This window comes from Tursiops truncatus, chromosome 15 (genome assembly GCF_011762595.2).
Source record: "Tursiops truncatus isolate mTurTru1 chromosome 15, mTurTru1.mat.Y, whole genome shotgun sequence".
Taxonomy (NCBI): Eukaryota; Metazoa; Chordata; class Mammalia; order Artiodactyla; family Delphinidae; genus Tursiops; species Tursiops truncatus.
In genome coordinates this window covers 35,492,792-35,517,827 of record NC_047048.1, presented here as the reverse complement: position 1 = coordinate 35,517,827, position 25,036 = coordinate 35,492,792, and the positions used below count along the sequence as shown (strand labels likewise).

The 25,036-nt window shown below is 39.2% G+C and overlaps 1 protein-coding gene across 3 annotated transcripts; it reads right to left on the bottom strand.

Moving 5' to 3' along the window:
* Positions 1 to 11,776: 11,776 nt before the first annotated feature.
* Positions 11,777 to 25,036, bottom strand: ZNF200 (zinc finger protein 200). 3 transcript variants are annotated; one of them, XM_019924127.3, is made up of 6 exons: positions 24,796 to 25,036; positions 23,752 to 24,078; positions 23,030 to 23,121; positions 22,608 to 22,731; positions 22,394 to 22,461; positions 13,880 to 14,058 (listed from the first exon to the last, which is right to left on the bottom strand). In XM_019924127.3, the coding sequence occupies exons 2-6, from the start codon at positions 23,996 to 23,998 to the stop codon at positions 14,011 to 14,013; spliced, it is 579 nt and encodes a 192-aa protein (XP_019779686.1). In that variant the 5' UTR covers positions 23,999 to 24,078; positions 24,796 to 25,036; the 3' UTR covers positions 13,880 to 14,010. The 3 variants fall into 3 exon arrangements, with proteins under 3 accessions (XP_019779613.1, XP_004315302.1, XP_019779686.1); XM_019924054.3 differs by lacking the exon at positions 22,394 to 22,461 and having other exon boundaries at positions 11,777 to 14,058; positions 23,752 to 24,159; positions 24,796 to 24,999; XM_004315254.3 differs by lacking the exon at positions 22,394 to 22,461 and having other exon boundaries at positions 11,777 to 14,058; positions 24,796 to 24,998.

Sequence of the window (25,036 nt, the reverse complement as noted above, 5' to 3'; positions counted from 1 at the left end):
GTTGAATAAGTTGCGTTTATTACTCATGTAACAAGGGAGTTACACATACCATGGGGGGAATAGTGAGGTATCTTAGTAGGAAGGTGCTCAAAAGGACTTATTAAAAGACTTGGGATTGTATGAGGTGATTTTGGTAAGGATTGGGTCTTTGCTCTGGATTCAAAGATGTCACAAAGTGAGGGTAATTTTGGTTCACTATCTTAATATATTTTATCTAGAAGGAGGGAAAACTAGACTGAGGCCAAAGCTGTGATTGGCAAAGAAGTAGCAGTCACTCATATCCACCAGCACAGGGGGAGTTTGGTCATTTTTGTGGCTTGGACAGTGTTCATGTTTTAGTGTTCACATGCTTACAGAGTGGTCTTCTTTTTTCTTACTTTGTAACAGTCACAGAATGGCCTTGTGTGACACTGATATTCTGTGCAACTCTCTGTGTTCATCAAAAAAGCACCAAGCAAAGTAGCAGGATAAAAAATTAATGCACAGAAATCTCTTGCATTTCTATACACCAATGATGAAAAATATGAAAGAGAAATTAAGGAAACACTCCCATTTACCATTGCAACAAAAAGAATAAAATACCTAGGAATAAACCTACCTAAGGAGGCAAAAGACCTCTATGCAGAAAACTATAAGACACTGATGAAAGAAATTAAAGATGATACAAACAGATGGAGAGATATACCATGTTCTTGGATTGGAAGAATCGACACTGTGAAAATGACTATACTACCCAAAGCAATCTACAGGTTCAGTGCAATCCCTATCAAACTACCAATGGCATTTTTCACAGAACTAGAACAAAAAATTTCACAATTTGTATGGAAACACAAAAGACCCCGAATAGCCAAAGCCATCTTGAGAAAGAAAAACAGAGCTGGAAGAAACAGGCTCCCTGACTTCAGACTATACTACAAAGCTACAGTAATCAAGACAGTATGGTACTGGCACAAAAACAGAAATATAGATCAATGGAACATGATAGAAAGCCCAGAGATAAACCCATGCACCTATGGTCACCTTATTTTTGATTAAGGAGGCAAGAATATACAATGGAGAAAAGAAATCCTCTTCAATAAGTGGTGCTGGGAACACTGGACAGCTACATGTAAAAGAATGAAATTAGAACACTCCCTAACACCATACACAAAAATAAACTCAAAATGGATTAAAGACCTAAATGTAAGACCAGACACTATAAAACTCTTAGAGGAAAACATAGGCAGAACATTCTATGACATAAATCACAGCAAGATCCTTTTTGACCCACCTCCTAGAGAAATGGAAATAAAAACAAAAAAATGGGATCTAATGAAACTTAAAAGCTTTTGCGCAGAAGAGGAAAACATAAACAAGACGAAAAGACACCCCTCAGAATGGGAGAAAATATCTGCAAATGAAGCAACTGACAAAGGATTAATCTCCAAAATTTATAAGCAGCTCATGCAGCTCAATATCAAAAAAACAAACAACCCAATCCAAAAATGGGCAGAAGACCTAAATAGACATTTCTCCAAAGAAAATATACAGATTGCCAACAAACACATTAAAGGATGCTCAACATCACTAATCGTTAGAGAAATGCAAATCAAAACTACAATGAGGTATCACCTCACTCCAGTCAGAATGGCCCTCATCAAAAAATCTACAAACAGTAAATGCTGGAGAGAGTGTGGAGAAAAGGGAACCCTCTTGCACTGTTGGTGGGAATGTAAATTGATACAGCCACTGTGGAGAACAGTATGGAGGTTCCTTAAAAAACTACAAATAGAACTACCATATGACCCAGCAATCCCACTACTGGGCATATACCCTGAGAAAACCATAATTCAAAAAGAGTCATGTACCAAAATGTTCATTGCAGCTCTATTTACAATAGCCCAGAGATGGAAACAACCTAAGTGTCCATCATCGGATGAATGGATAAAGAAGATGTGGCACATATATACAATGGAATATTACTCAGCCATAAAAAAAAAAACGAAATTGAGCTATTTGTAATGTGGTGGATAGACCTAGAGTCTGTCATACAGAGTGAAGTAAGTCAGAAAGAGAGAGACAAATACCGTATGCTAACACATATATATGGAATTTAAGAAAAAAAATGTCATGAAAAACCTAGGGGTGAAACAGGAATAAAGACACAGACTTACTACTAGAGAATGGACTTGAGGCTATGGGCGGGGGGGGGAAGGGTAAACGGTGACAAAGAGAGAGAGAGGCATGGACATATATACACTACCAAACGTAAGGTAGATAGCTAGTGGGAAGCAGCCGCATAGCACAGGGAGATCAGCTCGGTGCTTTGTGACCGCCTGGAGGGGTGGGATAGGGAGGGTGGGAGGGAGGGAGATGCAAGCGGGAAGAGATATGGGAACATATGTATATATATAACTGATTCATTTTGTTGTGAAGCTGCAACTAACATACCATTGTAAAGCAATTATACTCCAATAAAGATGTTAAAATGAAAAAAGAAAAAAGGCAGAAGACCTAAATAGACATTTCTCCAAAGAAGATATACAGATTGCCAACAAACACATTAAAGGATGCTCAACATCACTAATCATTAGAGAAATGCAAATCAAAACTACAATGAGGTATCACCTCACTCCAGTCAGAATGGCCCTCATCAAAAAATCTACAAACAGTAAATGCTGGAGAGAGTGTGGAGAAAAGGGAACCCTCTTGCACTGTTGGTGGGAATGTAAATTGATACAGCCACTGTGGAGAACAGTATGGAGGTTCCTTAAAAAACTACAAATAGAACTGCCATATGACCCAGCAATCCCACTATTGGGCATATACTCAGAGAAAACCATAATTCAAAAAGAGTCATGTACCACAATGTTTATTGCAGCTCTATTTACAATAGCCAGGACATGGAAGCAACCTAAGTGTCCATCAACAGATGAATGGATAAAGAAGATTTGGCACATATATACAGTGGAATATTACTCAGCCATACAAATTGAGTTATTTGTAGTGAGGTGGATGGACCTAGAGTCTGTCATACAGAGTGAAGTAAGTCAGAAAGAGAAAAACAAATACCGTATGCTAACACATATATATGGAATCTAAAGAAAAAAAAAGAAAGGTTCTGAAGAACCTAGGGACAGGACAGGAATAAAGACACAGACGTAGGGAATGGACTTGAGGACACGGGGAGGGGGAAGGGTAAGCTGGGACGAAGTGAAAGAGTGGCATGGACATATATACACTACCAAATATAAAATAGCTAGTGGGAAGCAGCTGCATAGCACAGGGAGATCAGCTCAGTGCTTTGTGACCACCTAGAGGGATGGAATAGGGAGGATGGGAGGGAGACACAAGAGGGAAGGGATATGGGGATATATGTATACATATAGCTGATTCACTTTGTTATACAGCAGACACTAAAACAACATTGTAAAGTAATTATACTCCAATAAAGATGTTAAAAAAAAAAAAGAAAAATCACCAAGGGACTTCCCTGGCAGTCCAGTGGTTAAGACTCTGTGCTTCCAGTGCAGGGGGCATGGGTTCAATCCCTGGTCAGGGAACTAAGATCCCACATGCTGCATGGCACAGCAAAAAAGAAAGAAAGAAAGAAAGAAAGAAAGTACCAAGACCTAGCTGTGAGTGCTAGGCTGGTTCCTGGATATCAGGGCTGATTTCTCTTTCTCACAACAGAGACACAGAGATACAGGAACTTGTGATGAGAGGGTCGGACTGGTGTTGGGGCAGGAAGGAGAGGGTTCATTTAAGGGCTCCAGGAAGCCCTAATTCTTCCACACATTCAAGCTAGTTATTTTTTTTTTGGAATTTTATTTTATTTATTTTTTTTATACAGCAGGTTCTTATTAGTTATCTGGTTTGCGCAGGCTCAGCGGCCATGGCTCACGGGCCCAGCCACTCCGTGGCATGTGGGATCTTCCCGGACCGGGGCACAAACCAGTGTCCCCTGCATCGGCAGGCACACTCTCAACCACTGCGCCACCAGGGAAGCCCTAGTTATCTGTTTTTTACATATTAGTGTATATATGTCAGTCCCAATCTCCCAATTCATCCCACCACCGCCGTCACCACCCCTATCAAGCTAGTTATTTTTTTACCTTTGTATCTGAGCTTTATGTATCACGCAACATTATGACAGGCACATGAGTAAGTTAAACAAGGAAAAAATATCCTCCAAAATTCTCAATGCCCAGTCGTGTTAATCAACTGCATTTTTTCCACCTTCTGTTCCATTTATGTCAATGCACTGTGATATTTTACACAGATACTTATTTATATCCTGATTTTCCACTTACATTTTGTAATAAAACCTTTCTAAATTGCTGGATAGTCTCCACAATTTTATTTTCCAGCCCCTAGTAATTCCTTCAAGTTGTTCTAGCAAAATGTACTCACTAGTAATCCTGTTCTTGAATTAAAACATAAAGGAAATTTACTACTATTTGAAAGTATGACTTTAAATTTATTTTGAAAATGATTGCAGAGAATAAAATATTGACAAATAGATGAAACTGGTTAAAACATCACTGAGCAGAATGCTCTGGATTTTGAGGAACAAAGAGGAAAACAGGGCAGTTCCCCTTAATTTCAGAGAGATAGGTAAGATGATATCTTGTATGAAAATGGACAAAATTCAGAATCAGAGGCCATTTCTGAGTTTCATATGATTTTCTTTTTTATGTTTGCCATAATTGTGTATTGATATTTTTGTCTAAAGGAATAAATGGTAGCATTTTCAATTTTTAGTCTATATTTCCAAGAATTCTTTATAATAAGATGGACAGTACCTGTTCCTTGAAAGTTTGAAAGACACCTCCAGCCTTTGTTTTATGTATTAGATACATGTTATTAGATACATGTGTGTTTATAAATTTTATATAATCTTGTTTTATCCTTTTATCATTATAAGATATCCATCTTTATCTATAGTAACATTTTTTGTTTTAAAGTCTATTTTGTCTGATATTAGTATAGCTACTCCAGCTCTCCTGTGGTTTGTTTGCATGACACATCTCTTTCCATCCTTTTACTTTCAATCTAATGTGTCTTTTAATCTAAAGTGTGTACCCTGTAGATAACATATACTTTGATCATGTTTTTTAATCCAGCGTGATGATCTCTGACTTTTGGTTGCATTGTTTAACCCATTCACCTTTAATATTAATGTCTGCCATTTAACTTTGTTTTCTATGTGTCTTTTGTGTGTCTTTAATGCTCTCTTTTGCATTTATTGTATATTTTCTAATGTAGCATTTTAACCCCAGTGATTTTTTTCACTATATTTTTTGGATTTTTTTAGTGGTTGCTCTAGGTTTTACCATATACATTTTAACTTATCAACATCAGCTTCAGATTTATACTAACTTAATTCGCGTGATATAAAGAAATGCTTCTCGGGACTTCCCTGGTGGTCCAGCGGTTAAAACTCCATTCTCCCGGTGCAGGGGGCCTGGGTTCGATTTCTGGTCAGGGAACTAGATCCCTCATGCTGCCATTAAAGTATGCCGCATGCTGCAGCGAAGATCCCACGTGCTGCAACTAAGACCCAGCACAGCCAAATAAAAAAATAATAAGTAAATATTTAAAAAATAAATAAAGAAAAGCTTCTCCTATATAGCTCTATTCCCTTTCCCCATTTTAAGCATTATTTGTGTATTATCAGTTCACATATTATATCAATGTTATAAACTCAACAATACATTCTTAAATTATTACCTTACCATCTGTGGTCATTTCCTTAGCCCATTACAGCTCTACTCACACCCAACTCCTTTGTGCTGTTATTGGCAAATATATTACACATATGTTACATTTCTTTGTGCTATAGACCCAACAATACACTACCTACATATTATTTTATCCAGTTGCTTTCAAAATCACTTAAGAGAGTAAAGGAGAAAAAAAAAACACTTATCTTTTATAATTACCTACTTTTATCAGCACTCTTTGTTTGTGTGGATTTTAATTGCCATCTGGGGTCACTTGCTTTCAGCCTGAAGGAATTCCTTTAGTATTTTTTGTAGAGCAGTTCTGCTTTTTTTTGAAAGCTTTGCTCGATATAGGATCTTTGATTTACATTTTCCTTCCTGGGCATTTTTCACTTAAAATTTTTTTTTTTTTTTTTGACTGCGTTGGGTCTTTGTTGCTGTGTGCGGGCTTTCTCTAGTTGCAGTGAGTGGGGGCTACTCTTCCTTGTGAGGCACAGACTTCTCATTGCGGTGGCTTCTCGTTGCGGAGCACGGGCTCTAGGCGCGCGGGCTTCAGTAGTTGTGGCGCACGGGCTCAGTAGTTGTGGTGCACGCACTTAGTTGCTCCACGGCATGTGGGATCTTCCCGGACCAGGGCTTGAACCCGTGTCCCCTGCATTGGCTGGGGGATTCTTAACCACTGAGCCAGGGAAGCCTTAAATTGTTTATTGTTATTTGTGAGATTTCTTTAAATGTTGACTTCATAGCAAATTGTTGAACCATATTTTTTGAGCATGTCAGACACCCTTTCACAAATACTACAACTCGCTTTCCCTAGTTTATACTTTTCAGTTTTGCTTATTTTTGGATATATTTTAATTTCATATAATTATAACCAGAAAGTGCTGCATTTTCTTCCAGTTCTCTTAGGCTTTTCTTCCCCATTCTTTCATTACTTAAATATTTAGCTATATTTTCTTCTAGTTGTTTTTGGTTTTTGCAGATTAAATCGATAAATTGTATTTATGGTTCTAATTTCATTCTTCATATATTTACAAAATTGCTCCAGTTACTTTTTAATAACCTTTCCATACTTCACTGTTTGTAACACCACTTTTATCATTTGTAAAATGCTGATCATTGTATCTAATATGCATTGGGAACTTAATATGTGCTAGCCAGTTGGCCGAGACTTTTCTCTTCATATCTATTTTAATATTGCAGCCATGGGGTATCATTATCATCCCCACTCAAGGACATCCCTGGGTTTAAGGAGATTAAGTGACTGTCTCAAGGTCCCACAGTTAGGACATGGTGGAATCAGGTTTCTGACATATCCAGCTCCATGACCAAGTCCATCCTCTGAATGCCTCTGTAAATTCATATAGAGATGAATAGATGTAGATATATAAATATAGGTATAGAGAGATATAGATATATTTTTAGATTCTCTGTTCTGATACACTGATATGAGCTTTTATTATTGGGCTAATACCATGCTATTTTAGCTTGAGGCTTTTTAAAAAGTTTATAATACTTCACAATATCTGGTAGATTATTCTTGCAAAATTATGCCAAGATGCATGTATAGAAATATTTATTATTGTAAAACTAAATAGATATAACACTTGGAAATACCCCAAGTGTCCATCTAAAGGGGAGCAATTCAGTAAATTATGATCCATCCTTATGGAATCCAGTACAGCCACTCAAAGACTGTAGTAGATTTGTAAGTTCTGATGTGCAAAGAATTCCCAAGATATAACTTAAGGAGTGTTTTACAAACTCATCTCTTTAGTGTAGATGAAAATAAAGGATTATATTGGCATAAACATTTTAGGAGAGATACCCCAAACCTCTTCATCAGTTCCACCTTTTCATGTTAATACATACGGACTTAACCTTGTTTCTAAAGGAAATGTATACCATTTATTTTTCAAAATAATTGAAATAATTTGAAATATTTTTCAAAATATTTTATCAAAATAAGTAATAAAGAACCTCCCCACCAGTCTATTTAGTTGACATATTATTTTATTTAAATAGCTGTGATTGATGAACATTTAGGTTGCCCAGTGTTTTTTAGTTTAGTTTTGTTTTTTTAATTTATTTTTGGCTGCTTTGGGTCTTCGGTGCTGCACACGGGCTTTCTCTAGTTGCAGTGAGCGGGGGCTACTCTTCGTTGCAGTACGCGGGCTTCTCATTGCAGTGGCTTCTCTTGTTGTGGCGCATGGGCTCTAGGTGCGTGGGCTTCAGTAGTCATGGCATGCGGGCTCAGTAGTTGGGGTGCACGGGCTTAGTTGCTTTGTGGCATGTGGGATCTTCCAGGACCAGGGCTCGAACCCATGTCCCCTGCATCGCCAGGTGGATTCTTAACCACTGTGCCACCATAGAAGCCCCTTGTCCAGTGTTTTATCATTACAAATGTGCTGTGTAAGACATCCTTGTGTCTGTACCTTTGCTTACATTTGCGAGAATATCCTATCTGACCACACTATCTTCATTTCTGAGTTGTTTATATTTATCCTTTTTACTAGAATGTAATCTCCACGAGGACAAGGATTTTAATCTTTTCTATTATTGTTTGGCAAATATTTAGTCCCCACTCACTTCCCCTTGGGGTAACATATACTTTCCTATTCTGTTGACTTTGAACTTGGCTGTGTGACTTTCCTTAGCAAAATGTGAGTAGTCAAAACATGAGACCTTAAATCTGCTTGTGCAGCTTGGTTTGGCTCTTGTGCTGCCATGATTACCACAAGAAGGACTTCACCGAGTAGCTGCTGCCCCTTTAGTCCAGGTTTCAGAACGTGACACGAGAATCAGACCTCAATCCAACCTGAAGTCTAGGGTGAAGCAGAGCCACCTCAACCAACCTGTAGACCCAGGAGTGAGAAAAACAAATGCTTACTATAATCAACTGAGTTTTGGGATATCTTCCCTAAGTACCACTGCAGCAATAACTGACTAATTCAGTACAGAGATGTGGAGAGTATCGTAACAAAAGCCTAAAATATGTGGCATTGGTCTTAGGATCAAAGAAATTGTTTTTTTGGCCACAACGTGCATCTTGTGGGCTCTTATTTCCCTAACCAGGCATTGAACCTGGGTCCTCAGCAGTGAAATCGCGGAGTCCTAACCACTGGACCTCCAGAGAAGTCCTTATTTCCTTGTTCTATTGCATTTGCTAGAACTTCCAGTAGGTGTTGAATAGGAGTGGTGAGAGGGGATATCCTTGTTCCTGATCTTTCTTATTCCTGATCTTAGTGGGAAGGCGTCTGGTTTCTGACCATTAATTATGATGTTGGCTGTAAGTTTTTATACATGTTCTTTATCAAGTTGAGGAAGTTTACCTCTATTTTTAGTTTGCTGAGGGTTTTTATCACAAATGGGTGTTGGATTTTGTCAAATGCTTTTTCTACAGCTGATCTGATTATAAGATTTTTCTTCTTTTTTTTTTTTTTAATGTTCATTGCTTTTGAAATGTTGAACCAGACTTGCATACCTGGAATAAATTTCATTTGATCATCATAGATAATTCTTTTTATACACTATTGGATTCAAGTTGATAATATTTTGTTGAGAATTTTGGTGTGAATATCCGTGAGAGATATTAGCTGTAGTTTTCCTTTCTTGTAATGGCTTTGTCTGGTTTTGGTATTTGGGTAATGCTGGACTCACAGAATGAGTTAGGACGTGTTCCTTTTGCTTGTATTTTCTGGAAGAGATGGTAGAGAATTGTCATAATTTCTTCCTTAAACATTTTATAGCATTCATAATGAAACCATCTGTGCCCAGTGCTGTTTTGGAAGGTTATTAATTATTCAGTTTCTTTAATATGGGCCTATTCTGATTATTTTTTCTTGAGTGAGTTTTGGTAGATTGTGTCCTTCAAGGAATTGGTCCATTTCCTCTAGGTTATCAAATTTATAGGCATAGAGTTATTCATAATATTCCTTTATTATCATTTTCTTGCCCACAGGATTCATAGTGATGGCCCCCTTTTTTCATTTCTGATAATAGTAATTTGTGCCTTCTCTCTTCTTTTGTTAGTTAGCCTGGCTAGAGGTTTATCAATTGTATTGGTCTTTTCAAAGAACCAGCTTTTGATTTTGTTGATTTTTCTCTGTTGATCTTGTTGATTTTCTCTATTGATTTCCTACTTTTAATTTCTTTTCTAATTTTTATTTTACCTTTTCTTCTGTTTGGATTTAATTTCCTCTTTTGTAGATCATAAGGTAGAAACTTAGATGATTGATTTTAGATATTTATTCTTTTCTAATATATGTATCCAATGCTATAAATTTCCCTCTAAGCATTGCTTTCACTGCATCCCAAAATTTTCATAAGTTTTATTTCCATTTTCATTTACTTTAAAATATTTTAAATTTTTTCTTGAGACTTCTTCTTTGACCCGTTTGTTACTTAGATGTGTGTTGTTAAATCTCCAAATATTTTGGGATTTTTCAGCCAACTTTGTTATTAACTTCTAGTTTAGTTTAATCTCATTGTGATCTGAGAACATATTTTGTGATTTCTATTCTTTTAAATTTGCTGAGGTGTGTTCCATGGCCCAGATGTGGTCTATCTTGGTGATGCTTCATGTGAGTTTGAAAAGAATGTGTATTCTGCTGTTGTTGGGTGAAATACTCTATATATGTTTAGTGAAGTGTTGGAATTGGAGGTGAAGCTGGAGTGGGCTCGAGAGAGTGGAGAGGATGAGACTCACCCTGATGACTAAGGTTAATGAAAACCATTATTTTTATTAGCTTTATCATATGCCACCCTATTTATCCAACCATTTAGGTCATTTCTAATTTTTTCAGCATTATGATGTTGTGATACCTCCCCTTGTACATAGAAGATGAATTGCTGGGTCAAGGAGTAATAGTTTTAACATTCTTGTCACAGTAAATGGATGCTGCTGTCATCCCTCTTCTGCCAAGCCAAACATTTACACACACACACACACACACAAAACCTGCTCATTTAATGCACCTAAAATGGTATCTTGTTCTTTCAATATATAATTCTTAGATTACTATTAAGGCCAAACGTTCTTTCATATATTTCTTTTAGCCACTCATGTTTATCTGAAGATTATCTGTTCATGTCTTATTACTAGAACATCCCTTCGCTGCTCCCTTCCTCCCCCATCTCATCCTTCTGGTCTCAGTTTAAATGTCACTGCCCCAGAAGTCCTCCCTAGAAAACCCACCGGTATCACTCCTAGCAGCCTTTCCTTCCTAGCACTTGTGTGTAGCTGCATACCTGTTTTTGAGATTTACTGAATTTCTGCCCCCACCGGCACCCCACACCCTGGGAAACTCCATGGGTTTGTTGCTCCCCATTACAACCCAGGGCCTGGTGCCAAGGCTTTAGAGGATGTGTGCTTTAGATTTATAGCTGCTGTAGGAATAGGATCTTTGGTCCTTCATATTTTCTAACTGGACTTTGCTGCTCTACTGGAAAACCATTCATTGTTGTGTTTACTTTTTCTCATTAGCTGTTGTCAGGCTCCTTATCAAGCACTTACTTGTCCAACAGCTTCTCGGGGTGCCCTCCCAGGGACCTCGACCTTGCACACTTTACTGGCGGGGCACGGAAGACACTTGCTGGGTGTAGGGAGGGGGTTTGGGTCACGGGAGTATCACCAACCCAAACATCTTGGGGACCTTGTGGCCTGACTGTTGGGCAGGGAACAGGACCATCTTGCCCCCGGGACCTCACCCTCTCCTGTCACTGCCCGGCAGCCATTTAGCCTTTTAAGTTTTAAGTTTTCTGGGTGCACAGGTGGGTCCCTCTGCACAATAACTGGGTGGACTCTGGCCAGACTTGCAAAGGAATAAGAGAATAATGCTGGCAGCCAGTTTTGTCCCTTATTTTAAAGGATACAGTAGGCTTGAAAGACAACATTGATAAAGGCTGTTTTAGTGTGGCTTTAAATGGGGTTTCTTTTTCTATCTTTAATTAGGACTCAGGACTGAATTGTATCATAAAATGTCCTTTTAGCATGCTCTGTACAACAACAAAGCTTAAGAACCACATATTTTAACAAAAAAGAGCAATAGGCATAAAGGAAGAAACAAAACTACTATTTGTAGATGGTATAATTTTTAACCACAAATTTTAACAGAACTGAGAAATTACAAAATTACTGAACATTACATTCAGAGAAGTGGCTAGTTTTGCAAATATATAATTAAAAATAACTTTCCTATGTAAGAGCAATAACCAACTAGAAAAATATAATGAAAAAAACTATTTACAGTAACAAAATTGTGTAGAACTTACATGAAGAAAATTAGAAAAACTTAGGAATACTCTAATCAATGGAAAGATATGTTTCTGGATAGGAAACAAAATTTGTAAAGGTAATTTTCCCCCAATAGTACTGATATATAGGATTTTAACCTATTCCAATCAAAATACCAATGTAAAACCTTAGGAAATCTAAGAATAGCAAGACTGATCAAGAATCCTTAAAATGACGCACCACAGGATCGGTCCCGTGAAGGCACCGCTGGCCCTGCCTCTGGCAGACAAGTCAGGAGTCTGGGTATCAGGAGGCCAAAGAGAACAAATATCCACTACAATGAGGACACTGGAACCCTGTCTCCTGAGGGGTAATGTGAGCTAGCTATTGGAGACATAATTTCTAAAAGTAAAACACTTTGCTTGTGAGGTAGTGACCACCCATTGCCAAAGGTCTGATGGGAAATACGCATATGGCAAGTTTACTGACCAGCCATGGATCCAAGCCAACGTCCTCCTCCTCCTCTTGCCGTTTCCTTCCTAGCAGGTTTTCTTCTAGACTCAACAGAGGGGCAAGATTCTAAAGAGCTTTTCCAGGAGCGGGGCTGGGTGGCCAGGCCTGAGCGACCCAAACTTCTTTTGGCAAGGGAAAGGCATGAGAGAGCCGTGTGAGCAATTAATTGCGGAACAAAATACAGTGAGAACAGCAGACACTTTTAAATAATGCTCTGAAAAGGATTTCTGTAGAACAGTCACTTTTCACCACAAACTGCAAATGTTATTGAAATTCATCATTAGATCACATACAAATGACAGAGTAAGTCCTTAACATTCACTTGCTGTATTTTCCTAAATTCCAAAGTAAACAACCCCTTTCAACTCTCAGGCTTTAAGGGTATCCTTAGAGGGTTATATGAGTTGCTAGTAGAAGCTGTTGACCTAACAAATCAGTAGTTTGGTTCTTTTAGGGGAACACAGTTCCAGATAAGGACGTTTACATTATTTCTCAAGTGTGAATTCCTATGTGGGGGAAAAGCTGGATATACTTTCAGGACACTCATCACTCTTCACCTTGAAGGTAAGCATCCCCCAGACTTATATTTCAAAGCATTTTTCAGGGAAGGGGTCTGTGACCTGTACATTGTTATACAAGTTCACAAAAGCTCGAGTCCAAAAAGCCTGGTTGCTAACTGAGGTATAGCCCTTGAGGATGTTTTTGTTTTTGTTTTCTTCCCCCCTGTGAATTTTCTAAAAACTTGAGGTTTCAGCAAACATGGGTATTTATCCAATTTTGGCTATAATGAGGTTTTCTTATCTGTATCTTTTCAGATAGCCTGGGAATTCAGAATTCCTTAAGGAATATTTCAGGTTGAGGCAGGACCATCAGACCTTTCCCGATCCCACTTCTGTTTTCGGATCTTACATGCTGAATGGGTTTTTTCATGCCGGGTACAGTTTGACAGCCGACCAAACCTCCTCCCACACTTTGTACAACCATATGGCCTCTCAGCCTCGTGACTCTGCAGATGAATCACAAATTCTTTGTTTCCTGGGAAGGTTTTCCCACATTCTGGACACTTAAATATCTTCTCCCTTATATGGATTCCCTCATGGCGACTCCGATGAGAATTCTGACGAAAGTTTTTCCCACACTGAGAACATGAATAAGGTTTCTCTCCTGTATGGATTCGCTCATGTTTATTAAGGTTTGTTTTATGATTGAAGCTTTTCCCACAGTGACTACAGTCATAGGGTTTTTCTCCAGTGTGAGTCCTCTGGTGGGAAATAAGGTAAGAACTTTCATTAAACTGTTTCCCACACAGTGGACAAGTATACCATCTTCTTGTTCTCCGATTTCTGGTAAGTGCGATAACACTGATATCCACATATTTTGAGAGTTCCTCTAGTGGAGTATCATTTTCGATGGTAACTAAAAGATTTCTCATTTTCCTTTCCTTTGGAATGCATGTATTTAGTCCTTCCTCTTTCTGGCAATCTGGAGGTTGCTCAGAGACCACGGAGCAATCAATTTCATCACAATCTGAAGACTTTTCTCTCTGTTCTTCATTCTCTACAGGTTCTTTCTGAAGATCTTCACCCTCAGGATTACTGTCACTGACTGTTGAAACAGAGAGAGAATTTAATAACTTTTGAGGGCTATGATACCAGGCAGGAAAAAACAAGTCAGATTTCTCATGAAACAATAACCTTGAAAGTCAGAAATCTGAGGACTGGCTGATAATTGCCATCAACACTTTTCTACCCTTAATGAGGGTGGGATACATGACTGATAAATCTTTGCATACCCCATAAAGCAAGCACACAGTCCTCTTTTTACTTTTCTTTAAAAATTGGAATGAGTGGGACTACATTAAAATATTTCATTTGTTTGTTTTCTGAATAAGCACCAACTACTCATTCAACAAGTTCATACTGACCTTATATTCTGTGTAGAGCACTGAGCTAATAAGGACCAGGGGATGAAGGACATAAATACTAAAGGGTACTACTTGTAATCTTTAGGAGGCTAGTAAGTGAATGGTAAGATGAGTTACTTCTAGGTTTTCACTACATTAAATATTAAAATATTATAGTATTAGGTAATATTATAATATCCAATATAGTGAAAAACTGGAAAAATTCAAATGACCACAACTAAAGAAGGTACAGCAAATTCACACAATGGATTATTATTTGGACACTAAAGGATTACTACAATTGATAAAATGAAACTATGTTAGAAGTCAATAGTTGTCATTTTGGGGGAGGAAGGAGAGCAGTGACTGAGCAGGGGGCACAGAGGGATTTCTGGGCTGTTAGGAATAGTCAATTTTGGGTGTGGTTAGATAAATGTGTACATTTTGTGAAAATCTGAGCTGTACACTTAGGATCTGTAGACTTTTCTGCATTTGCATTTCCCAAAAAAAGTCTGTGTAAAATAACAAATTATAAAAACTAGGCAACAAAGTGAAAAAAAAAAAAAGTATGCTCTGAACAGGTGACGTGACAAGGGATTTGTCTAACTCCAGGCAACTTACTGAGATTAAAGTAAAGGATTAAATCAACCACTTAGATAATGTGACTGAACATGAAGCTAGAATATGAATTTCTGCTGGATTTAGCAGTTTCACACCAATAGAATTTTTTCTTTTAAATTATTTCTTTTAATGATTCCCTTAGGATAATGAAAATGCTGGGTCAAAGCACATGCCAATTTTTATCACAGCTCTTGGTATGAACTGTTATACTACTTTCCAAACAAGCTGTACAAATTTCAATACAATCATCAACATGTGGTTATCAATTTTACCTAATCTTGCTGGCAGTAGATATAATTTTCAAATATTTAATAGGTATACAATGGTTTCTCATTGTAGCTTTACTTTGCACTTTGATTACTGCAAACTAGTAATTTATCTATTGGGCTGAGACTTTATCAATCACTACTGATATATTAATGGAAGTCTCCCTCTATAATAACTCCACGACTTAAAACCAGAAAAAAAAATTAGTCTTAAAATCTGATAAATTTCTATTGTTTCCTGGCCATTTTTTTTTAAAAAGGTATTTTTTAAATTAATTTATTTATTTGGCTGCATTGGGTCTTCGTTGCTGTGCACAGGCTTTCTCTTTTTGTGGCGAGCGGGGGCTACTCTTTGTTGCGGTGCACAGGCTTCTCATGGTGGTGGCTTCTCTTTGTTGTGGAGCACGGGCTCTAGGTGCACACGCTTAGGTGCTCTGCGGCATGTGAGATATCTTCCTGGACCAGGGATTGAACCTGTGTCCCCTGCATTACCAGGTGGATTCTTAACCACTGTGCACCCAGGGAAGTCCTCTAGCCATTCTTTTATGCCTTATTATTACAGTTAACTCTAATACATTTGGAGTTTAGTATCACACTGTTTGTTGTTTGTAACATGTCTAATATTGGTAAAACCAGTCAGAACATCCACTTCTACCTTTTCACAAATTTGACTGAGTGTATTTACAGTATAAATAAATTTGGAGGGCACTGCTATCTTTATTTTACATGATTTTAGTTTTCCAGTTTAGACCTGTTTCTCTCCAATATTTAAGAATCTTCTTTTCTATTTACCAATAAAACATTTCTCTAGCTTACTCCTATCTTACAGTCATTCTGAATGACAGCTCTCATTATTTTGTGTTTATTTAAGAATGCTATTTATTGGGCTTCCCTGGTGGCACAGTGGTTAAGAATCCACCTGCCAGTGCAGGGGACATGGGTTCAAGCCCTGGTCCGGGAAGATCCCACATGCCACGGAGCAACTAAGCCCGTGTGCCACAACTACTGAGGTTGCGCTCTAGAGCCCACAAGCCACAACTACTGAGCCCCGTGCCACAAGACTAGAGCCTGTGCTCCGCAACAAGAGAAGCCACCGCAATGAGAAGCCCGTGCACCGCAAGGAAGAGTAGCCCCCTCTCACCATGACTAGAGAAAGCCCACGCACAGCAATGAAGACCCAACACAGCCAAAAATAAATTTAAAAAAAAGAATGTTATTTATTGATTGTTAAATACTTATTCCTATCAACCTACTTTAAAACTATTAAATATAATAATGTTTTAGTTGATCCTTCTAGATTTTCTAAGTACAAATCATATTTTGGTTCCCTCTCTTTCCAATATTCATTCTTCTCAACCCCTTTTTCTTATCTTCTTGCTTTAGAAAATTAGTTAATGATATTAATAGTGATAGCAGGTTTCTTTATTCTCAGTTTTCAGGAATTATCATCAGCGTTTTATGAATGATTATAAACATTAGGTTATATTAAAGAGCTAAATATCTGTTTTCAGAACAATTAGTTGAAACTCATAAGATTTTTCTGATTTTTCTGAAAGGGTCAATGAAAATACAGTCGACTTCAACAACACAGGTTTGAACTGTGAAAGTCCACTTATACGCAGAATGTTTTCAACAATAAGTACTACAATACTGTGCAATCCAAGGTTGGGTGAATCTGCAGATGCAGAACCATGGATATAGAGGAACAGCGGGTATGGAGGGCTGACTATCAATTATGCATTGATTTTTGACTGCTGGGGGGGTCAGCACCCCTTATCCCTGTGTTGTTCATGGGAAACTGTATTTTACCTTCCTTTACTGTACTAACTTTAAAAATAAAATAATTTTAGTAGCTAATATATTTATATGGCTCAAAAAATCAAAACATGAAAAAGTATACACAGAGAGCATTACTCTCATACCTCTCCATCCATTCTATTCATTCCCCAGACAGGTAGCAGTTTTTATTAATTTCTTTTTGTTTTCCCATTGTTTCTTTAGGCAATACGTTTTCTTTTTCTCCCCATTTCTTACATAAAAGGTAGTACACTATGTATATTTCTGCTACTTGCCTTACTTCAGTCACTATATTCCAGTGCACAGAGATTATCATGGTATGATGTGTGGAAACATACCGTATTCAACCAGCCCCCTGCAGAAACACTTGGATTGTTTTCAACTTTGTTTTTACAAACAATACCACAATGAATAAACCCTGTTTGTACATTATTTTGAATGTGTGCTATTGCTATTATCTGTAATTCAGATTCCCTGAAGTGGGTCTGCTAGATCAAAAGGTAAATGCATCTGTAATATGGGTAATTACAGATTCTCATAAACAGGAACTGTACCATTCTGCATGCCCACCAGCAATATACCCATCTCCCAACAACCTCACCACCAATGTGTTGTTTCTGATTTCTATAAATCTGATAGATTTTTTTTAAAAAAGGTAACTCAGTAAAGGTTTTATTTGCATTTCTAATTATGAGAAGGGCTGGACATCTTTCATGTATTTTATTTTTAAAATTTCTTTTATTGATTAATTTACTTATTTTTGGCTGCGTTGGGTCTTCATTGCTGCTTGTGGGCTTTCTCTAGTTGCGATGAGCAGGAGCTACTCTTTGTTGCCGTGTGCAGGTTTCTCGTTGCAGTGGCTTCTCTTGTTGCAGAGCACGGGCTCTAGGCGCATGGGCTTCAGTAGTTGTGGCTTGCAGGCTCTAGAACACAGGCTCAGTAGTTGTGGCGCATGGGCTTCGTTGCTCCGCAGCATGTGGGATCTTCCTGGACCAGGGCTCGAACCCATGTTCCCTGCATTGGCAGGCGGTTTCTTAACCACTGTGCCACCAGGGAAGCCCTCTTTCATGTATTTTAGAGTAATTTGTATTTCTGAGAAAATCTGTTGATCTTTCTGTTCCCAATTTCTAGAAATTCTTAATAAATTAGGCTTTTGTCTGATATAAGGTGCAAATATTTACCTCCAATTTACTGCATTTTATTTGCTCAGATATTTTTTATTTTGTCATACAGAAGTTTTAAATTTTTTTTTTTTTTTTTTTTTTTTTCGGTGCGCAGGCCTCTCACTGTTGTGGCCTCTCCCGTTGCAGAGCACAGGCTCCAGATGCGCAGGGTCAGCGGCCATGGCTCACGGGCCTAGCTGCTCCACGGCATGTGGGATCTCCCCAGACCGGGGCACGAACCCGTGTCCCCTGCATCGGCAGGCGGCCTCTCAACCACTGCGCCACCAGGGAAGCCCTTAAAATTTTTATGTATTTACTTTATTGATCTTTTCTTTCAAGACTTCTGGATTTTTGAGTCTTAATTAGAAAAGCCTTCCTAGGCCACAGTTATAAAGGAATTCACCCTTTGATCCACTGGGAGTTTTTCTTGGTGTGCAAAATAAGGTATGATTCACCAAATGGCTACTAAGTTGTCACAACACCTTTTATCAAAAAGTCCCTCTTTACCTTGCTGATTGGAGATTCCAACTTTATCACAAACTAAGTCCTCATGTGTATTTGAACCTATTTCTGCACTTTTTTTTTACTTAATTAATTTTGTTATTAATTAGTTTATTTTTGGCTACGTTGGGTCTTCATTGCTGCGCGTGGGGCTTTCTCTAGTTGCAGAGAGCGGGGGCTACTCTTCGTTGCAGTCTGCGGCCTCTTCATTGCAGTGGCTTCTCTTGTTGCAGAGCACAGGCTCTAGGCGCACGGGCTTCAGTAGTTGTGGCGCATGGGCTTAGTTGCTCTGCAGCATGTGGGATCTTCCCCGACCAGGGATCGAAACCATGTTCCCTGCACTGGCAGGCGGATTCTTAACCACTGCGCCACCAGGGAGGTCCCTGGACTTCTTATTCCATCCCATTGATCTATCTAGTCACATGCCAATACTATATACTGTTTTCATGGCAGGCTTTAGAGGCTGCTTTAATACCTGATACGGCTAGAACCCTCCTGCACCACTGCTCTTCTCTTCAATTTTCTCCGTTACTTGTAGTTATTTTTCCATTTGAATTTGATATCGGACTGCCTACTTCCAGGGGAAAAAATCCTATTGGTTTTGTTAAAGGGATTACATTGAATTCATAAATCAATTTGGGGAGAACTGACCTTTTTTTATGTTAAAATCTTCCCCACCAAGAACATGATACTTCTTTCCATTCATTCAAATCTACTTCTGTGTCCTTTAGAAGTGTTTTAAAGTTTTCCTCACAATTTTTGCGCACTTCTTAAGTTTATTCCTAGGTGTTTAATCTTTTTTGTTCCTACTGTATACCTTCTAAATGATTGTGTTTGCATGAATGATTTCGGTATAATAATTTTACATCTCATTGCCTTACTAAATGCTTATTATCTGGAATAAGCTTTCAGACATTCTCTAGGATTTTCCAGCTACACAATTATATCATATGTAAATAGGTGTAGTTTTATCTTTCTCTTAAGTTCTTATAATACGGCTATTTTCCTTCTCATTTAACTGCACTGGGTAATACCTGAAACAAAATATTAGACAGTAGTAGTGGTAGTGGGCTTCACTGTTGTATTCCTAATTCTAGTGGGAATGCCCCCAGTGTTTCCCATTAAAGATGATGCTGGCTGAAAGGATATGTAGCCCATTAAGGAAGTATCCATTAGTCACTAGTTTGTTAAGTGTTCTTATGAAGAGGTTTGTATTTTGTCAAGTATCTTTTCAATAACTATGAAAATGATCATAGGCTATTTCTTTTTATTTTCAGATGGATAGACTTATAACAAATAGACTTTCTATGACTAAATCATTTTTGTATTCCTGGAATAAATCTTATTTGGTCATTGCAATTTTCATCAGATTGTGATATCTTTGTTACACTAATGTCATAAAAAGAACCTGGAAGTTTTCCTTCTTCTTCTATACTCTGAAAGTTCTCACAGAATTTGAACTGTCAGATTTTTAAAGATTTACAAGAATTTTCTGTGAAACTAAGGCTGGTCCTTTTTCTTGTGTGTGGGACTAGTTTTCTGACAATTTCAGTTTCCTCTATGGAAATTGGTTTATCTATTTGTGTGTAAATCATTCTACTTATTAGTTCCTCTACTTTTTCTATTTTTACCTTATTGATTTCTAAGTTTGTATTTATTAATATTTTGTTCCTGTTTTCCCTTACCTTGTTTTCCTAACTGTAAATCAGAGGCTTAATTAATTTCTGTAAACCAGTATACATTTTTTTTATCCCTGCATATTCTTATGAGTACCACTTTAGATTATACCATAGATTCTGATAGTGTTATGCAGAAAAATTATGCGATTTTAATTTGTATTACTCCTTTGACCCAAAGTTACTTAATAGTTTTAAATTTTACTGGTAGAAAGAAATTGTTTTCTCTGATTTCATTATTAATTTCTAGTTGTATTGCATTGTGATAGATCCTAATGTATAATTTCTACTCTTTGGACTCTATTGTGTTTTTGTTGCATAGTATGTAGTCAATTTGTATCAATCTTGGAAAGGTATATTCTCTTACCACAGTAGAGGGCAGAAACAACCATAAGAACTATCTCACTGAGAATTTAAGTGCTCTACCTTTTTGGTTGTTTTCATGTGGTTTACTTGGACTGAAACACAAATTCTGTCTTCCTCTGTCAAGGGCCTTCCTTTTGATTCCTGTCCCCACGAGGTTCATTCCCTTACACTTTTCCCTTTGCAAACCGACCAAATGTTACTATTTCAACTATCAGCTATATGCTGATGACTCCCAAATCTTTACATCCTTACATCTGAGCTCCAATCCCCAATGTCCAAGTGCCCAGAGGATAACCTCATTTTATTTCCTGCCATGGACTGAATCTCATTTAAAATCAAATCCGTGTTCTTCCAAACTCTGCTCCTGGGTCCAAATCCTGCCTTGACGTATCAAAGCTCTTTACAGCTGTAATTTAGAAGCTCTTAGAGAGTAGAAATGGAGCCTTATATGTATTTTTAACCTCCTGAATATCAACTCCAAAACCCAACCCTGCCTGAAGGTAAAACAGCATTTATTAAATGTGGTGAATGACTCTAAGCTTAAATCATCAGCTTCAGAGTATGGATAAGGGAGAAGAAAGGAGAGGGTGAGGATTGGGTCTCAGGTCCTCAACGTGCAGGACCAAAGTGTTCCTGGAGTTGGCAACATGCCCAACAGTCAGTCACCCAAAATAAATGCTAGCTTTGCCTAAGACTCAGGAAAAACTCAGTGTAATAAATCTGATCTGTTTATACAGTTTCCTAAAATAAAATATTACATATAATAATCTATGGGAAATTAACCAGGCCTATTATGTACCACCACCCCAACCATACAGGATTAGACAACTACAGAGTTGAGTAATCATTATGTATTTCTGTCACCCTAGGCAACTCACAAAACCTCAGCCTCAGAACCAGTCTTGAAGGCAAGGTAAAAAGTATTAGGCACTCAGCAAAATGATTTTTGAGGGACCCTGGCTCTAGGGTAGCAGTATATTTCTAGGGAAAAACTGAAGCATCTCTAAGCAGCTTACAGAGAAGCTGCTGCCAGATGAGTTCCTATGTAGCACCTGTTAGCCACTACTGGGAAATGAGTACAAATGAAGAAGGTTTCATTCACCAACCATATAGGAAATTCACTGATGAAACTAAGAGAAATGCAGCAAGGAGGCAGTACTGTACTGGGCCAAGACTGTGCTCTGGTGTTAGATTCCCTGAGTCCAAAACCCTGCTCTACTACCTACTGCTGTGTGACCTTTAGCAAATTTCTTAACTTCTCTCTGCTTCAGTTCCATCATCTATGAAATAGTAATGATTCCTATACACCACAGTACTATCATAAGAATTACATGAGATAATAAATGCATGCAAAGTAGTTAGAAGTGTCTAGCACATATTGGCACACAAGTGCTTAATAAGTACCAGATGTTATTTCCATCAAAAGTAGGATATATTTTCTCTTTCACTAGTAGGCTTCACAGCTATTGAACATCAAGAAAAAAAAAAAGACTTAAAAGAATTAGTCATGTGTCCAATAAATACACTGATGTAAAATATATCTGTGGGGAGAATACCACTGGGTGCAGAGATTCAGAAACAGTATACTCGCATTTTCTATCTGTTTAAATATTTGATGTGAGTATATCAACCTCAAGTCTTGCTTACCAAGAGAAGTCCCCTCCTTACTGCCCCCAAGATACAGGGAAAATGGCCACTCACAGCTGGAGAAGGCTCTGCCACATGGAATAAATCAAAAATTAAATGTGCATAAACATGTACTTAGCTGGTGTGAACAATGTCTCAAAAAAGTCTGAGATGAAATAGAACATGCTTTTCCCATAGCCTTCAATCTGAACACACAAGAGACTTGATTTCTTACCCAGTAACATCATCTCCCCAATGCTGTTGTCTTGAATCTCTGAGGTGGGCTGCTGAACAGGATCCAAGCTTACACATTCTTCTTGGGAGTGAAATACATTCAAATCCTCAAAGACCACCAGCTCCTGAAAGAGCAACAGGCCCCCTTCCTCTTAGTAACAGAGGTTCCTTGACAGCCCTGCTGTTAAGAAAGACCAAGATCAGGGAAGGGATGGCAAAAGGGATCTAGAAGTCCCATGCAGACAGGAAAGCCTGGCTCAGAGAGGAGCCAGAGGGAAAAAAAAAAGATGACTGTCCAAGGAGGCAGTGAAGAAAGAGCCCCATCTCCCTGCTGACTCCCAAAAGTGGGTTTATATACACGGGAGGGCTGCAAGAGTAGAGAAGGTGATGCACTCAAACAGTGAACAGGAAAACTGAACCCACCTCAGACTCAGCTTTCAAACACAGAGACACTGTCTCCTGTTTCTGCTGGATTCCTTCTCTGGGTAGAAGCTTCACTAAGGGATGAGGTTGCACTGGGGAAAGAGGAAGCTGTAGTTAATAGAAAAGTCAGTGACTCTAATATGGAGACTCTACCCACACCTTGAATCCAGGCTGTCCTCATTCCTTTGGTAGGTAACTCAAGGCTTTTTCTGTTCCTATGAGCCCAGTCAGAGATCAATCCACAAACCACAGGGTCTTGAACCTATATGGGGTCTCTTCACTATGAAAAGGATATTCCCCTAAGCACCTTTTAAAATTCCCATTACTACTAAGGGGAAGGATGGGGAAAGGTAAAGTCTGAAGATGCCCACAGCAAGCACAAAAGTTAACAAAATTCCACATAAGCTGAAGTCAATTCAATAATTCATCCACATTCCTTTATCCTAAAAAGATACTCCCCCTCCCCCAATGTCTGGGTAAAACTGACACTACAGAAAAGATACACACTGTTTATTCTGTGGCTTTACATACACTTAGCAAACCATTCAAGCTCCAGCTTGAGAAAAAAAATACTCCCTCTCCCTGGCACGTTGACTTATTGGAATCAACTCTTTTTTTCCGACACCCACCAACCTAACTTGAATTCATTACTAACAAGGAAGTCTAGCTCAGCTCCCAGTACCATCCCCTTCTCTTCTAGTAAAACAGTATGTGCTTCTTACCTCTGTTCTGAAGATTTGAGCTCACATCCTTCACAATAACCAAGGTCTCCTTGACTTTCTGACTGGGCTGGACTAGGCTTGGCTTGGGCAAGAAGGTGAGGAAGTGCTCCAGAACCAGCTGGTGAATGGTCTTGGGCCCACTAGTAGCATCTCGGAGTAGATCTTGGCCCAGCTTGGAGTTAGGAGGAACTCTCAGTATAAAGGACCTCTTTGGCTTTAGGGGTATAGGAACCACTTTTGCAGCCATCGTGCCTTGAAATCACACACACACTTGTTTCTGCAGAGCTTCAAGAGTCACCTCTTACTGGAGGAAACCTGTCAGTCACGCTGCAGATGAGAGAAACCATGAGTCAGGCTGGAGATGCCTGCACTCCAGTATGTGTCTTGCAAAGTGAGGCCATATGAGATCTAAATCAAAAAGGAAAGATAAACTACGGTAGGGAACTCACAACCGTAAGGAAGATCCCTGACCCGATACTCTTAGCAAGGCCTGAAAGGAATATCCTGAGAATGAAAGCATAAGATGTTCAAACCTCAAGGGCCATCCTCATGAGAAAACGAAGTGCAAACTCCACTGGGAAGAAAGGTTTAACTCATGCTGGTAGAAGAAGCAATGGGCCAGAAGACAGGAAATCCGGGGTCCAATACCGAGGGCATCTGTTTACAAGTCAACTTGGCCACCGAATCTGGCCTCACTGCGTCCCTTGGACCGCAGGTCCCTCGGATGCCCTTCCGGGGGTTGCTGATGGTTCAAGGAGCAAACGCAAGGCCGCATGAGGTGTCTACGTGTGGCCTGCTGACTCCTTTCCGCCCTCAAAGCCCTGTAAGAGCGACAGGGGACATCCCAGTAGGGCCCACCAGGCCAGGCCCGCTCTGCAGCCTCTCCCAGTGGCCAAGGGGCACCTTCACCGCAAAGCCCAGCTGGTGGCATTGCCTGGGGTGCGCTCCCGGCTACCTATCCAGCCAGGCTCCCCTAGCAACAGACTCTGTTCCGCTCCCCAGAGGCCGCCTCAGCCTGGTTCCCGCCCTCCCGGAGTCCCTCACCTCTTGGGGTTCTGCCGCCCCTGGGCGCTCACTGGGGACAGCCCAAAGACCCAGACTCGGGGAGAGACCGGGAAACTAGGCTCGAGAGGGCAAGCCCACCACTCGCCCTTCGGAATGTCGTCACAGGCTGCCGGCGACTACTGGCGTGCGCCGCCGTCACTTGGGGAGGACGGCAGGGACGCGGTGCCTTCTGGGAGGCCGGGCGCCTAGGCAGCAGTGACGTCACGCCCGGTGCCCCGTT